Here is a 17,968-nt window from a genome sequence, read left to right as displayed (position 1 = left end):
TGTATTGCTTGTTTGTTTGTGTGTGTGTGTGTGTGTGTGTGGTGCCTTTAAAATAGCTTCTAAATTCCCTCTTAGTTTAACAACATTCAGACCAAAAGCTGAAAAGACCAGTTAATAAGTCACAAGCAATTGCACAAGCCATTGGCTTGATGGTGACTTGCAAAAGCTGCTTCAATGAATGGTCATTAAGCTCTAAATACAGAAAACAAACAAAAACAGAGGCACAACAAAGAAATACATTTTAACAACTCTCAAATGAGATCCAACCTCTAAAACAAAACAACTCAAAACATGTCTTTAAAAAAAAAATATAGCAGTTTAAAGCAGAAAACTACTTTTCAAGTACTTTTAAAATTAAATCCACAGTTTGACACTCCTCACCATGGGGAAAAAACATACAGTATCACCTAAAACCTCTGATGGTGACATACTAGCTGTTCCAAAAACAAATCTGTCTGATAAATTCTGTTGCTCTTTAGTATCCCCATATTTTGTCATTGTTTCAGCATTGGTCGCTAAAACACATTAGAAAGCAGCAGGTAGAATGTGGCCAAAAGTATGGATGTCCATACCAAATAATTAGACATTTCACTGTTAAAGCAAGTAGTTCACACGCTCAATATCTCAATATTATGTCTCATTATGTTTCATTTAAACAACTCTCCACTGCACTCCTAAAAATCTTTAAATATGAGGGATACCAGAGAATCCAACATATCTATGAGGTTGTCTCAAACCGCATACTTACGTTAGTACACTGCTACTGTGCACTAGCTTCTGTAGTGCCCTCTTTTCGATGGTTAGTACTGTCCCAAAAGGAACACTTATGTTAAAACACTTAATCGGAAATGGCGCTCGTTTAGTGCGAGTAGTGTCCATTGTTCCACACTGAACTTTTTTGACCGCTACTAGGGTACTTTCAGTGCAGTTTTTATGTTATCTGCACTATATACTATATACTTAAACTAAGTATTTGAAGTGTGCAAGTAGACGGTTTGAGAGACAGCCCGTGATTCGGGAGAGCACAACCCACCAGTGCAGTACATTAAAGGACAAAAAAGAACAGGCAGCATTAAAAGTAAACATTAGCTTAACAAAACAATCTCCCCACCACATAGCTCTTGGTTTTTCAGGTTTTTCAACAACCTATCGAAAACACATGGTAATCTTACCACAAACAATACAAATATTTTATCCATTTTACATTTTCTATACATTCAAAAAAAGTAAAAACATAAAAAATAAATACAAGGGGAACAATGCACAATCCTACAAGAGAGGCAAGGCAACAGTGTCATTTTGATTTCATTATTATTCATATTCTGATTTCATTTTGCATCCTCTAGAAACAATGCCGTGCAATATCTGCTCCCACACAAACTCTGAGAATTACAGTATTCAGGAAACCACTATTCGACCTCAGCTATACCAAACTTCCTGTGCTCATCACACTAAGACGTACAGGGAAGTTAACAGAAAGGTTGATGGGATTAGTAGGGTATGACCACAATTTAAGGCAAGATAGGCCTTTATGTTTAAGGCATTGACTTGGTACAGGCTCCAGGAGCAGGATAGTTTAAGGCAACTACACGCCTCAACTCCCTAGATTATTCTGCCTTTTCCTTGTGTATCTCACCCCAGAAGACTGCATTCAGCCTTTTATTCACACAGATGAATCTATTAAAATTCCATTGGCACAATGGAATGGGTGCAAATGGTAAACAATGCACTAGCTTTTGCCTACTGTAATGCTTACCAAAGACAACAAACCTTTAGAGTTATATCGGTATAAAATGACCTAAACATTCTCACTGCTGTTATCAATCTGTGTGTATGTAATTAGTTCATTTATAATAAAATGATATAACACAAATATACTGTATGGACACCTCAGCAGCACAGACAGGGGGAGTGCTTTACAACAGTTCCTTAATTAAAGATAAGCCTAGGAATTTTACTACCAAACCAAAGAAAATCATGCCAGCAGGTCAAACATAATACATGGAGATAAGCTCAAGGCCATAATTTTAAATGTATGTGCACCTATAAACAAGGCATGGCATGTATGAACAGGTCATACATGAATGAAACAGCATTCTGCCTATGGGGGTATATTTGTCTCATACAAATGTGTAAAATGCACATACCTCGATATACAAATATTACTTGATTCCTTGCTGTCAACATTCCTTACTTGAGACTTCTGCAGTGCTTTGTACTAGTATGTGTTTATTAGTAAATATTTAGTTTGTAATTTGTAAAACATATATATATATATATATATATATATATATATATATATATATATATATATATATATATATATATATATATATATATATATTATGCTTTGTGTGTGTTTATATACAGTAAAATGCAATTTGTAAATCTGCATTTCTGAATGTGAAGTGTTGATTTTGCATTTGGAGATCATCCATTACATACTGTACAACCGGCATTGTGTGTGGATCAAGAGCTATTTGTGTATGGATCACATAATGTGAAAAAAATGTCATATCTAAGAATTGTCACTGACCAGTTGCCATAAAACATAAAACATCCTTTTATCCTTAGAAAACATGTTATCCTTTTATCCTTTAACCCCCATAAATGATAATGCAAGGTGGTTTAATTGTAGGCTTCGTGAATCGAAGCATTCATCCTGATTGTGAAACTACCAATATACTGTACATACACAAGCATTATATTATATATATTTTTTAGAAATTACAAACTATATACAGTACTTACAATTAACATCTATTTCTACAAATTGCTGCATTGAAGTCACAAATAAGCAAGGGATAATGTATTGTCCACCAGTCATTATCGGAAAATAAGTCCCGACAGGGCAAACAAGACCCTGATGCAAAGCAAACATGAATAAAAGGAACAAAATATGTGTATGTGGGATTTAGGTGACCATTACATTCCTATTTTTTGCTCTTTCCAGCTTACTAACAGGCGTATCACAAAGTCATGGTAGAACTGTCTGAGGGTTTGGCAAGCTTAACTTTACATGTCATAATGTCAACTACACATAAGTCACACCTTAATTCTACCACTTGAAATACAAACGTGTTCCTTACAACTTAGGCTAGAAAATTGTCTGTTATACTGAATATCCACAGTTTGTTAGCAAGCTAACGGTTCTAAATGGAGCTCACAGTAAGTGTTAGTTACTTGACAAATTTGTCGTCAACACTGAGGCATTGAAAGTGAAATTAAATTGGTATATAGTTTCAGCATAACAGTGCTTATTTCTTCATAACCGTTGTGTTAGTAAAAGGACTGAATGTCCTGTGAACTAAAACATATGACTGCTACCACTTATATACACTGACTGGAATTAATTAGGGCTGCATGATTTGGGGAGAATATCTAATTGCGATTTTTCAGACAGATGTTACGATTGCGATATGATTTTTGATGTCAATGAATTGATGCAATTCAATATTCCAAATGTCTTTTTAATTTGTGCAACCCCTGATTGGTGAGCACGCCCGGTGCACAAGAAGCACAGCACCCCAATCGACTGTGAAGCTCACCAATCAGAATTTCTGTGCCCCTCACGCACTACGCACATCCACCAACCAAAAGTGGCATAGGCAATTAGGATGAAATTAATATAAAAATCAGAAATGTGACAAAATTGACTATGCACGATTATTTGTAGCTTTTACCATTGGGTAATTGCGTTGGTTCATGTTCATACTTGCCAAAATTACAAAATAAACTTGATACGATGTGTCTTTTTAAATAAATATGTTACCGTTTTGTGGCTTTTGCTGAGAAACAAATAGTTCGCCACACAAATAGAACTCGAAAGTTTGATGTTGCATATTACATATTACTTCCTGACTTTGACTTTCAATTTAAAGGGATATTCCACCATCTGAGAAATTACACTCATTTTCCTGCTCCCCTTGAGTTAAACAATTGATTTTTACCTTTACCTCTGGTGATTTTTACCTTTTTCCAGTTCATCCAGCCGTTCTTACAATGGAATGAGAGTATAGTTCCATGTCAAATCAGCTTAGAAAATCGCCACGTTTCATTTTCCGTTGGTCTTATTACACTTTCTAACTTGAGAGGAGACAAGTTTTAAATAGGAAAATTACCAGAAATTTTAGTCACTTTTAAACGTAATGCTAGCAGGCGAGATGCTAATGGCTAATTCAATAATCTATGCTAGGCTGGAGCTAAAAGTGGTATTGCCAGACTCAGAGAACGGCTGGATGAACTGGAGAAAGGAAACATTAATGGAACTTTCTGAAGCTTTCTGAAGAGACATATAATAATTGTGGATAGCAAAAAAATAGTATAAATCAATATTTGAATATGTGTAGGTTGTGGTATATGCATTTACACATTTTTATGAGACAAATATGCCCCCATACCTGCCTGTCAAGAAAGTGCAGAAGGGCAAGCTGTGCTTTTTTCAACTGAGAACATGGGAGGAGATAAGATATTATGTGGATAGTCTGCCCACAGAGACCTAACAGATAATCTGTTCAATTCAATTCAAATTCAGTATGTAAAATTTTTGTTGAACAATTACGGAACATCCCCATAACCAAATCCAACCCCTATCCTTAACCATAAATTGTAGTTTAAAGAGTAACAACAGATAGCTTATTGATAATCCAAGCATCTGTATATAGTCTGTCGGCAGACTATCCAACTAAAGTATGACCAGATATTAGAGAGATTGATAAGGTATTCTGGTGTCAAAACTGCAGGTGACAGTGCAGCTTTGTTTTGCCTTGAAAATGTTACGCCTTTTAAAACCATGGAAATCCCATGGGTGGATTTAGTTACAGTATCTTGGTAAAAGACCAAAAATGTAACCTCATTAACAGGGGTAAAGATGAACAAAAATATAGTTCACCAGCTGATTAATAGCCGTCACATTTGGTAAAGTGGATGTAATTATAGTGTCAGACAGTTCAGGGCAATTCCATGGAAAATTATGTTTTTTGTAACATCCACAACGCCAATAAAATGTGACGGTATGGTATGATGTGAATGATTACATGAAATTTGAGCATTTGCTATTTTTGGCTGAAGAATGTACATGAGAAAAAATGCACAACAAATGAATTATCATTCACATCATACAAATGCCAAGGCATTTCACTGGCGTTATGGATGTGACGAAAAGTAAATTTTCCATGGAATTGCCCTTCAATTATCATTAGAATAAGATTGCACTCCTCAGGAATAACTACCTTCTGCAAGCACATAGCGTACAGGTCTAGCGATGTGATAGCACTGATTGACATAGCATTTTGGTATTGCCAGTACCCACATTTCGTCAATGTGCCAGTATCAAAAGTGGCCATTTCCAGATAGAAACACTACGCCTGACCTGGTCCACCCTTGTACTTTGCATATGTGACCTACTGTACATAAATCCCTGCTACATGACTAAATTATAGGCTAGCTGTCAAGGCTATTTTTTGATTGGTGCAGAATATGTTTGTTTGATGACACCTTACTAGCATGTGGCCTTATTCCTTTTAATGTCATTAAGAGTTCCATGAATATATATTGAACTGTGCCTGTGACTGAATGATATCATTCAGTTGTGGGCCCTAAAAATTACAATTAGAGGGCAGTGACATGCACTGATTACATTATCAGACCAGGGTTCAGTAAATTCAACATAAAATGAGTAGGCATAACATACCTTTTCTGCCGACAGGCCAAGTCACTTTTTACAAAGTAGTGACATGTACATCTGCCCGACTGTGTTTGAATAACAAGTGCAAGCTGCCCCCCTCCCAAATAAATATATTCAAAATAGGTAATTCCATTTCCATTCATATATCTATATGGAGGGAGAGAGCTCATGAATATATTCATTGTTAAGGCAGGTGAACAGCAAATAACACTACCATATTAACCATGGCTGTGTCCAACCTACCACCAATTGAGCCTATAAACATACAAAAGCACAACTGAAAATAAATTAATTCACTGGGACAAATACAATGCATGTCTTACTCTCAAACACAGGGTTTCCAAGTGGAAGCAATCAATCTTCCTATGCGGGATTTCTATCACCTTTTCAAGTTCATTTTCCCCATTATTCGACTCAGTAGCTTATTTATGTCGAAGTGTGTTCTTTTTCCGTTTCTTCTTGAAGAAGCAGCAGCACCTATGGATATACATATAACACAATCATTACGGACATTTCCAGTTAACCCTGAATCTCAAACACAACGTTTCCATAAATACTTTTATGACACTGGGAAAAATTGTGAAGACAGACTAATGGAGAAAAAAGGAATGCACATAGAATAAACAAACTAATAGCTCAAAACCACACACACACACAATACAAAAATGATGAGGTTTGTAAAAGCTGTTGATTTATGAGATCTAGACTTAACTCATGACCTTGGTAGAAAAGCATAATTAATATTGTGGCTACAGACAACCCGTAACACTTTCATCAGCTTTACTGAGAGAGAACTTAACACTTTGGAGTTAGCGACATACTATGGTATATTATGACTATGATTTTTGCAATCCAGAAAGTAATCCAGACCACTCAGGAACAATTTAAGTTATTACTTACAATTTAACTAACTGTAAAATAATTTTACATACTTTCATGTAATGTCTTTATACCGGTGTTTATTTGCACTAAACTATGGGGAATAGTATACCAAGTCCCATTCAAATAATAAATGCATGTAGTTACAGGTGTTTTGGGAATACCAAAATAAACATTTAGAATAAATAAAAGATTTTAGCGCCCCCTCAGGTGAAACACAGCATAGAATTTTGCTCCTTTTTATAATGGTGTTATGTTCCCAAAACACCTGTAACTACATGCCTTTATTCTGTGAATGGGACTTGGTACAATATTGGTACTTGACACACTAAATGTCCATATACTTAGCTATTTCCACATAGATTTTTATGGTCCTACTAGCTACCCCACATACCATTTCAGTTGCATGAATATGACACAAAAATACAGACACGCCTTGTTTTACCCTTATTATTGTCATGGTCTTTTGTTTTGGAGACTTCTCATTTTGGGACAGAATTAACAAAGGATTATATTTCTATAGAAAATACTGACTGATGGCAGGTGTGTCGCAATAAAGGAGTTTTGAGACCCTCGATATCACATTTTTTGCATGTTTTTTTTCTGAAACTAGGGACTTCTAAATAAACAATGAGACTGTGGTAAAAACTTTTAATGATTGAATTATATTGTCTTCCATTCTACAAAGTTTGGTCAGGCTAGGAATAATAGTTTTTAAGATATGAATGTCCAAACATGGCCTCCAAGATAAGGCCTTTTAGAGAGTGTAAACAATCAAGGGCAAAAAGACTATGAAAACAATAGAATTGAACAAACATATTTTACAGGTTTTAGTTATGGAACCTAAATATTGTGTAGACAAACTTCGGTGTCGGTACTGCAACCATTTTCCTGGATTTTGTCTGATTTGACATGGAATGCATTCAATGCATTGTAATGCATTGAAAGTAAGCTTATACTGTATGTCACCACATACAGGCCCCACTAAAGAGGTTAGATCAGTTTGTCCCACTATGAAGACAACAGTGACTGATGGAAGTGTCTTCCAAAATATCCAAAACATCACTCTCTATACACACACAATAACACAATTATTCTAGCAGTTCACTTTCCTCCACTTGCCTTGCTCGTGATGTATACATGAATAAACATGTCAGTCACTAGATCAAGTGTACTTTAAAAAACAAAAAAAGTATGATTGAGCGGACACTCTTTAAAGATGTAAGAACTCACACTCAGATTGGAGCAGCCAATTTACACAGCAGTCGTAGAAAACCTAAGCATTGGTTTTGGTAAGCAGAAATGTATTTATCATACTGTCTTTTGTCCTGTTTCGTAAAATAAAGTTGTGACCAAAACACTAAAGCAAAAATTAAGCAGACTACAGCATTTTTTTAAAAAGATTTTTTCTTTAAGAACCGGAATGTGCAAAAATGCTAATCTGCCGCATAGAAAATGATGGCAGTCACCTCCACATTCTATTACCCTCAAGGATTTTTTTCTTTAAAACTGCCGACTACCTTTAAATTTGCAAAAATATCAGAGCATGTTAGAATCTATTTAGAATCATGTTAGAATAAAGTGTCTGAATCTTCCCCCACCCAACCCCATCCAGAGGGTTAAAGACTGCAATTAAGTTTGTCAGGGACTATGCCAGTGACTCCAACCATTCGAAGACAGCCCTGTAGAGACCTTAGCAAAAATATTACACATTTTACCAAAGTATTTGTATGACATTAATTTAGATTCATTATTTATTTTTTGTGCTTTAACCCTTAAGCCTAATCCAGAAACTGTTTCTACACCCCTAACCCAAGACACACTCCAACTGCGACATCATATCTGCTCTTCCTTCTGTATTGGTTCAGACTGGAGAGAGGGACTCACCACAGGTTGAGCATTTTCACACAGCTACAGAGAGGAGTATGAAGAGGAGTATGAAAGAGAGAGAAGACAGAAAGATTATTATACGAGAGAAGACAAGGCAAACTCTTAAACCAGTAGTATGTACAGGAAAAGCAGAGTGGTGGTAAGAGATACAGGGTGTAAGGGAGGGATGGACATAAAAAGTAAAGGTTTACATGTTTACAGCATTTACACAGGGACATGAACAAATAAAAACAACAGAGATTTTGATCCATGAGCAATACGCTTTGTAAATGTAGCTCATATGACATTGGTTCTCTTACAATTAAAAACAACCTTCCTTCTTATATTGCTGTTAGGAATGTTATATCAACTTATATTGAATGGACAAAAGAGACCCATTGCTGTTCTTCTGTTGTCTTGTCACAACTGAACTAGCAGTACAACACAGGAGTTAAAATATTAAAAGTTTAGTCTAGATCAGCGGTTCCCAAACGTTTTCCCCCGCGGACCACCTTCTACATCCTGACTCGGCTCGCGTACCCCCACCATCCAACACATAAAAAAGTAACTCATTCTATTGACGCATTCCAGGCATCGTTGTTTAATTAGCCACCCTACATGATAACATAATCAAAATGTGCAACTGGTCTATGAGCTCTCACGTTAAAAAAAAAACAGTGGAGAACCACATTAGAATAGTTAGGTAGCATCTCACTGCAGACCACGCACTGTGGCTTTGGGCAGTCTGTCTCCCAATCCATCATACTTTCGCTTTCTTCGCGCAGTCTTTTCTGTCTCGTTCTTTTATCCCCCTGCGCTCCATCTCCACCTTCATTAGTCTGCACCCCATCCCATCGTTACCTGTGTCCTGCTCTGTTTCTCTCGCTTCTCCTCTTCGATCGCTTTAATTAGGCCTTTTGGACAGTGTCCCTGTTTTTAGCCAGTTTTCCATGTTTACGCAGCCTCCTACCTAGCCTATACTTCAACGAAACTAACGCGCCAGATTTTGGCTGCCCGCAGGAAATCAGGTGTAGCCTATTGTGTGTAGCTTATTTTTTAATGAAAACATACCCTATTATAGAGTTTACAAATGATTTCCTTTAATTTCACGTTTCCATATCATTATAACCCGATTCGAAATGATGTATTATTTATGAATTTATTAGAGTATTAATTAATTAATCATTTTAACTCCTTTCCGCCATTGCCCTTTTCATCTCGCGTACCCCCTAGTGGCAGCTCGCGTACCACCGGGGGTACGCGTACCACAGTTTGGTAATCCCTGGTCTAGATAGTCAAGATGAAGTCAAGATCCAAAGTCAAGTTAAGAAAAATAAGGGGACTGCAACAATAACCACAACACCACAATGGCAAAAGGAATATTATATTGGACAGATATGTAACGGTATGATAATTTAACATGACGATTATAGTGACCAAAATTATCATGGTTATTGGTATTATCACGCTATTTTTCAAATGTGCTGAAAATGATTCTAAGCCTAACACCAATGATGGACAGAGCTGATAATTGGCCAGTCCTGCATGCACAATAGAAACAAACCCGAGTCAACAGAATAGCATAGTGTCTTCAGAATAGCATAGTGTCTTCAGAATAGCATAGTGTCGTCAGAAAAGTGGTGTGGCTGCTTTAATAGCATAAGGCTCCCTTTTTTTACTCGGTGCATGTTAGTGCAGAGGGAGAGAAAACGCATATGCATAACTAATAGAAGTTAGATGGGGTGGCGACTGGGGTAAAGTTAGTGAATTGTTGGTCATTAAATAAAGCTGCCACTCCTTTGATTGAAGCTATAGGCCTATCTTATGCATGTCTGTTGCTCACAACTAGCTTACCATAAGGGAGAGCCAAGACAATTTAAACACTTTTTAATTAAACGAAATTTACAAAGAGATCATGCCACACTGAAAGCTTATAGTCACTAGCAACCTACATCTGTCCTCTGTCAAATACAGTTGCATTTTGAGCTCTGAACTCGTCAAGAATTTATCGTGGTTTACCGTTACCTGTTACATCCCTAGACAGGTCATTGCTATAACCCCATATCTTTTACAAGTTTGAAGACCCTTTTCACAGTACATAGGGTAAAGCTTCTAGCATTCAACAGGAAAAAATCTAAATGATTTACTGAAGAAAACACTGCTAAGAGAAAAAAACTGTTATGGGAGACTACTTGTATTAATTATAAGTTAATGGCTGTTACGCCAGCTGTAAATCATGTAAAACAAAGACTTTAGAGCGCAAAGCCATACCAATCAGATCCCTATGTGTGTGAGACAGAAAGAGAGAGAAAAAGAGGAATACAGACAGACTGATGTGATCGAGAGGGCACAGTGACCGTTAGCTGTTGACAATTGACAGCTGATAGTGATGCAAGAGATAGGGACCGTTGCGGCAGAGGAAAGTGCTTTGCCTCATCGATTAATTCCATACAACAAGACACCTTGAAGGCTATTATGCTTCTTATACCCCCTTTGCCATTCATATATGTAGCCAATAGGCATGCATGTATAGCACACAAAGGACAACCTGTCTAGTTTGTTGTACTACTTTCTTGTGACGTACAAAGATAAGGTTGGGTAGTTTCCACTGTTGCTAAGCCTTCCTTTAGCAAAGGACATAGACAACATGTTGAAATGTTGATTTGACTATTTCATGGAAAATATAAGCTGATTAGACTTTTATGTCACCAATACATCTCAAAAAAGTTGGGACACGGACAAAAAAGCCTGTATAAGTTGTGTAATTCTAAAGAGAACCCAAGGAGGAACATTTCACAACTAATTAGGTTAATTAGCACTATGATCTGGTCTGAGCTAATTTAAGATGGACTAAAACCAAGTGGAAAATTGTCCTGTGGTTACACCAATCAAAATGTTGAATTATTTTTGGAAATCTCAGACACCGCATTCTCCGGGCTAAAGTGTAGAGGGTAGAAAAGAGAACATCTATCATGGTATGAAGGTACATTAGTACCTATTGCATGGGCAGGTTGCACATCTAGAAAGGCACAATTAATGCTGAATAATGTATAAAGCTTTTGAGCAACATATGCTGCCATTCAGACAATGTTTTTTTTTTTTTTAAGAGAAAACCTTGAATACTTCAAGAAAACAATACAAAACTGCATTCTGCACATATTACAAGCATGTCCAGGTGCTGAAATGGCCTCTCTGCAGTCAAGCCTAGAAACACAGAGATACAGCAAGTCTAGTCTAACTTTTGTATCAATCCGTTACATAGTAATATACACAAACTTGTTAAGGATAACGTCCCTAATTAACGGAGGACACAGTTTGAGAATCAGTGTTTGCATTCACATCCAGGATAAGCATAGATCCAACTGTCGTGTGATATAAACGCATTCGGTATAAATAAAATATCTAATTTCATCAGCTTTCATTTAATTTCATAGTCTGTAAATATAAAAAGCATCTTGTTATAGTGTTTTACTGTATATTCTCATAAAGCAAACAACGGCAGTATGATTATGAAATTATTTATACCGAATAGATACATTCTATATCATATGATAGTTTGATCTATGCTTACCCTGGACAGCTGCTGACAAAAAAGGGGAGCAATTTACAAGATACACTCTCGTTCATGGTTGTCATTGGCAAGCAGTTGCTGCACAGACACCATCGATTTTCTCACCTATCTGATTGTCTCATTTTCATGTAAAGCTTGAGTACCGTCTTCTGCGTTATCCTCCTGATTTACAGTGCGTGTGTGTTCAAACTGAAAAGGCTGAACGGCAGACGTGTTCATCTTGCTGTAGCATAGGCTTACTGTCAAGTCCTAGCCGGTTCAACCAAATCACGTCACTACCCAGAAAGCATTGAGACGTACATAACCATGGTCGTGAACAGGTTTTCTTTTTTTTTTAAACTAAAACATTTGGAGTGTTTTTATACCACCTTTTTATAGCTGACACCAACGTTAATCTTATAAGGCCAACTTGTCGTACTAGTCGGGGTTCCTTTCAAAGTTTGCACTGCTAGCCCACCTGTGACATCCCTAGGCATCTCTTATCACCGGCTCTCATCACTATAGAGCTCAACAGTCCCGCCCTTCCACCGAGAGAGTTGTTTCCGGAAGTTTCCCATTCATTTTTCCAATTGACGTCTGGAAAAATCCATATATAAAGAGTTTTAGACCCTAATTTAAAGGTAAACTATGCAGTATTGGCAATTTCCTTACTGTTTTCTCGGTTTTTGCTTCTTTTTCGCTGGCTCTGTCATGACGAATGTCTGAGAAACTCCATCGCTACCTTTTTCTAGCCAGTGCTTGGCGTGTATGTGTATTTGAATGCAGTAAAGCAACTCGTTTTACTTCCTGACACTGAGGCCGTCGGCCCGCCGGCCCACAGTTGCAAGGGTGGTTTTTCCGCTCACAGGCGCTAGGGGGAAGCGAGACGGCCACCATTCCACCCGAAAAAAGTCATATAACCATTCCAATGACACTGAAGCTGTTAAATGAAGGTAAATGAAGCTAAAAAACTTGCATATTAAGCTAAAAAACCTGCATAGTGTGCCTTTAAGCCATTGGTTCCCAAAGACTGGGTCGCGACCCACAGGTGGGTCGTAGGAGATTTTATTTGGGTCGCCAGCATAGCCTAGTGACAATTTATGTTGTGTAATACCCCTATCTTATACAGCTTAGGAAAGCTAACTAATAACTACCACAGTCACGAGTTGGGTCGCGATAGTCTGTCAAAAGTGGGTCCCCAGAAAAAAGGTTTGGGAAACACTGCTTTAAGCTGACCAGCTATGGCATGACGTTGATCCAGGCCACCTTGCTACAACATTACGGTTCATCATATTCTTATAATTTGCACACAAGCGTGACAACAATAATGCGAATGCTTACTCGAGGAAAGTCAAAGTAGCCCAGTGAGGAGAGATGCCTAGGGATGTCACAGGTTGGCTAGTTTAAACTTTCAAATTCTGTTAGAACTAGATGTACCGCAGAGCGGTACAAAATATGACCGCCGCCCAGTCCAGCACATTTTTTCCACAAAAAGAAATCATGCTGAAAGGCCTATATGATTCTAACTGTCTCACTAAATTGCATTATCCACACTCAATTCTCACTGGTATCTGCTAGACAACAAGTACCAAAACATGATTAGTTCATAGATTTTACATGTAAAATTCATTTTATACAACCCCACCTCCATCTTGCCTGTTCATAATTCTGAGAAATTCTTGATTGTTTGTGTTGTGTTATGTTATGTGTGTGGGTGTGTGTGTGTGTGTGTGTGTGTGAGTGTGTGTGTGTGTGTGTGTGTGTGTGTGTGTGTGTGTGTGTGTGTGTGTGTGCGTGCTTGTGTGTGTGCCTGCGTATGTGCCTGTGCATGCAAGCGTACATATGTCTACTGTGTATGTGTCATACGTATGATTACTGTGAATGTATGTGTGTGTGTGTGTGTGTGTGTATCTGTTTGTGCACATGTGTGCACATGAAATGGGTTAACATGACCCCTGGAGGCAAACATACGGAAAAAAAAGGTCATCCTAGGCCCTACAGTTCTCAAGATATTCACAGAGAACTGTGTCTGCCCTACCCTCCTTTCGGGGGGTCCAGTCCAGCAGGGGGGCTACAGATCAAAACAAAAAATGACGGTTCCATGCTATCCATGTGGGGGTACATGCCCACCAAGTTTTGTGTACCCCGGTCTTTCAGTGTCCCGGGAATCCTTGTTGGTGTGTGTCACTAAATGTACACATAAATTATTTTATTGTAAGGCCCCCCATGAACGAAAGTACACAAAACTTGGCATGCATTAGGAGGGTGTCATAATGATCCTACACTTTTAATTTCGTGCAGTTTTGACCTTGTCAGCCAGAGATATTGTGGTGAAAACACCTCATTGTTTGCTTTTTAATTTTTAACTAGGTGGCGCTATACATGAAATAAGTGGTAATGGGATGGGTTGACGTGCCCCCTTAAGACCAACATACATAAAAAAGGTGGACCTCCTAAGCCCTACGGTTCTCGAGATATTCACAGAAAACTGTCTCCGGCCACCTACAGGCCAGTTGGTGCATAGTAACATAAATTAATTTATTGTGTGGCCCCCCATGAACGGAATTCCACAAAACTTGGCGTGCATACAGAGGGTGTCATAATGATCCTACACTTCCAATTTCGTGCAGTTTTGACTATGTTAGGTCACAGATACCTTCAATTACAACACCTCATTTTTACTTTTTTGTGTTTAACTAGGTGGCGCTATACATGAAATGAGTGGTTATGGAATGGGTTGACATGGCTCCTTGAGATCAACATACAAAAAAAAATGGTCCTCCTAAACCCTACGGTTCTCGAGATATTCACAGAAAACTGTGTCTGCCCTACCCTCCTTTCGGGGGGTCCAGTCCACTGGGGGGGCTACAGATCAAAACGAAAAACGATGGTTCCATGCTATCCATGTGGGGGTACATGCCCACCAAGTTTTGTGTACCCCGGTCTTTCAGTGTCCCGGGAATCCTTGTTGGTGTGTGTCACTAAATGTACACATAAATTATTTTATTGTAAGGCCCCCCATGAACGAAAGTACACAAAACTTGGCATGCATTAGGAGGGTGTCATAATGATCCTACACTTTTAATTTCGTGCAGTTTTGACCTTGTCAGCCAGAGATATTGTGGTGAAAACACCTCATTTTTTGCTTTTTAATTTTTAACTAGGTGGCGCTATACATGAAATAAGTGGTAATGGGATGGGTTGACGTGCCCCCTTAAGACCAACATACATAAAAAAGGTGGACCTCCTAAGCCCTACGGTTCTCGAGATATTCACAGAAAACTGTCTCCGGCCACCTACAGGCCAGTTGGTGCATAGTAACATAAATTAATTTATTGTGTGGCCCCCCACGAACGGAATTCCACAAAACTTGGCGTGCATACAGAGGGTGTCATAATGATCCTACACTTCCAATTTCGTGCAGTTTTGACTATGTTAGGTCACAGATACCTTCAATTACAACACCTCATTTTTACTTTTTTGTGTTTAACTAGGTGGCGCTATACATGAAATGAGTGGTTATGGAATGGGTTGACATGGCTCCTTGAGATCAACATACAAAAAAAAATGGTCCTCCTAAACCCTACGGTTCTCGAGATATTCACAGAAAACTGTGTCTGCCCTACCCTCCTTTCGGGGGGTCCAGTCCACTGGGGGGGCTACAGATCAAAACGAAAAACGATGGTTCCATGCTATCCATGTGGGGTTACATGCCCACCAAGTTTCGTGTACCCCGGTCTTTCAGTGTCCCGGGAATCACTGACGGAAATTTGGGCATGCGAAAAAGAAAAAAAAAAAAAGAAAAAAAAAAAGAAAAAAATAATAATAATCTGACTAAACCTATATGACCGCCGCTTCGCTGCGCGGCGGTCATAATAAGACATTGAGATTAGTGTAGCAAAGTTTTTAGGGCCGTTCACACCAGGAACGATAACTATAACTATAACGATAAAAGCGTCCACACTGACCAACGATAAGGAAAGTCCGAGGAAAGTCTATCTTTGTGTTGATGTATGTGAAGGCTAAAATGTGATTGGTTCTGATTGGCGGTTAGCTTTTTATCGTTGTCAAAATCGCTCTGAAAGTGATCCCCAACGATATCATTCTTTATGTCATTGTTATAGTGATATGTGTGAACGTTGTCATTCATATAAAGAGAACAATTTTTTTTTTATAGTTATCGTCATAGTTATCGTTCTTGGTGTGAACAGCCCTTTTAACAGAATGAACAATGGATTTTATGGAGCGGTGCCGACAAAATAGAACTGAATCGTAATTTTCCATGAGGACAATGGAATCTAATGTCATTGAATGTCGAAAGTGGAGTGCGCCGCAATCATGTCTGCGCAGGTGTCCGCAGCACTTAAAAGCGACATTCAGCCGACCGGGACTTCAAAACTGCATTGGTGTTTATTATCTCCATGACTACAGGAGGACTGGGCAGAAGCCTATTAGGAAGTGTCTGTGGCAGTTTGAGGACAAAAAATGTTGCATCAAAGGGTCAAAACAAAATGACATGTTATTCTTGGTCCTTAATCACATCGCGATTAATGCGTTAACGCTGACAGCCCCAATATATATATATATTGTATTGTAAAACAATGTAATTTGCTAAACTACATTGTTATTGTGCTGCTTAATGTGTGTGAGTGTGTGTGTGTGTGTGTATGAGTGTGTGGGTATGTGTATGTGTGTGTGTGTGCTAGTACATGTCAATGGTGGGTGGAATATAATATTACCAAAATGTGATAACTTTATTCAACATACTTAGCTTCATCAGCCACTTCCACTTCAGCATGTGCAGTGATTGGGCCATTGGAATGAGCTGCTAGTGGGTCATCTACATTCAGTTCACCATTGGTTGAACTGACCACCTGAAATGAATGCACATTTTCTATTATTTAAAGCCCAAAAATTCCCAATTCCATTTCTGTTAAGTATTTTTCTTTATTTGGATAATTTTACATAGAATTACAAAAGCATAATCACCCTGAAGCATAGGGTTGGGCACCGAAACACGGTTTTAATATGGCATCGGTGCCGGAGCAAACGGTAGTAACTGCATCAGATAACAACGTGGATTTCGGTGCTTCATTTCGGTGCTTAAATAGCGTTTTTTTTTTTTTTTTTACTCGATGCATCACTGCAGGTCATGCGCCATCTCTAACGTCTTAACGTCTGATAGCAACACATCCAGATACAGTTAGCTAACAAACAAACACTGGATGTATACACCAGAGGGGTGCACCCCATAGGCGAGGGGACCGTGTTTGACAGCTTGCGTGAGCCCAAGTAGCTTACTTTAAAGCGATATCGCGAGCTCCTGTCAAAATCTAGCAGTGGGCCTAACTACACACAAGCAAAAGGCTATTTAACAACATCAACAGTAGCCTATACCTTACACAATATCCTTGCTAATGCGCCAACTTATTATTTGAAATGTTATCAGCAAAGTTGTAAGGTGAAAACTTTATTTCACGGTGTGTTCAACATAATGATATGATATTAATCTTTCATGTGCATGAGGCCCATATAGCATCGTAATGAATATGAAGATCATGTTAAAAGTTAGCTGACAAAAACATAAATATGTAGGTTACATACCTGATGTCACTGAGCTGTCAAAGAGGCTACGAAACGTACAGTACGTTATCGCTAATTAAACTCAGCTGACTGGTGTTAGCGCATAGCCATAATTGCTGTTAAAATGCCTACTAGGCTAGCGCTGGAAATCTAAACACTTCAACACCAACAAGTAGGCTAACATGTTCAAAACTATTGCGTGTTATGGCATGACATTTCTTGAAGCATTTGAGAACACACTGAAGTGACTGGAAAGTAGAGTCCCTGTTAGATTAGCTTGCTTGCAAATGCCGTTGTCCAGTTCTATGGCAAGCGGTTTTAACATAGGCCTACCTTATGGCAAACAGCCTACACTGGGTAAACTTGAAAGCAGAGCTTACCATTGTGTGTGCATGCATGGC

The 17,968-nt window shown here is 38.4% G+C and overlaps 1 protein-coding gene across 4 annotated transcripts in view; it reads right to left on the bottom strand.

The window, feature by feature from the left end:
• Positions 1–2,346: 2,346 nt before the first annotated feature.
• Positions 2,347–17,968, bottom strand: part of csnk1g1 (casein kinase 1, gamma 1) — a 75,316-nt gene continuing 59,694 nt past the window's right edge. For 3 of the 4 annotated variants that reach the window (XM_076287624.1, XM_076287625.1, XM_076287627.1), the window contains 3 exons: positions 16,752–16,858; positions 8,453–8,476; positions 2,347–6,163 (listed from right to left, as the gene is read on the bottom strand). In XM_076287624.1, the coding sequence (XP_076143739.1) occupies positions 6,109–6,163; positions 8,453–8,476; positions 16,752–16,858 (186 nt within the window). In that variant the 3' untranslated portion in view covers positions 2,347–6,108. The remainder of the gene's footprint in view (positions 6,164–8,452; positions 8,477–16,751; positions 16,859–17,968) is intronic. The other variant, XM_076287626.1, reaches the window with a different exon arrangement.

This window comes from Alosa pseudoharengus, unplaced genomic scaffold, assembly GCF_046254945.1.
Source record: "Alosa pseudoharengus isolate Yale_2024_CS ecotype anadromous, Long Island Sound unplaced genomic scaffold, YU_APseudo_1.1 YU_APseudo_1.1_scf_16, whole genome shotgun sequence".
NCBI lineage: Eukaryota > Metazoa > Chordata > Actinopteri > Clupeiformes > Clupeidae > Alosa > Alosa pseudoharengus.
The sequence above is the reverse complement of the archived record's forward strand: the minus strand, read 5'-3'. Positions and strand labels throughout refer to the sequence as shown.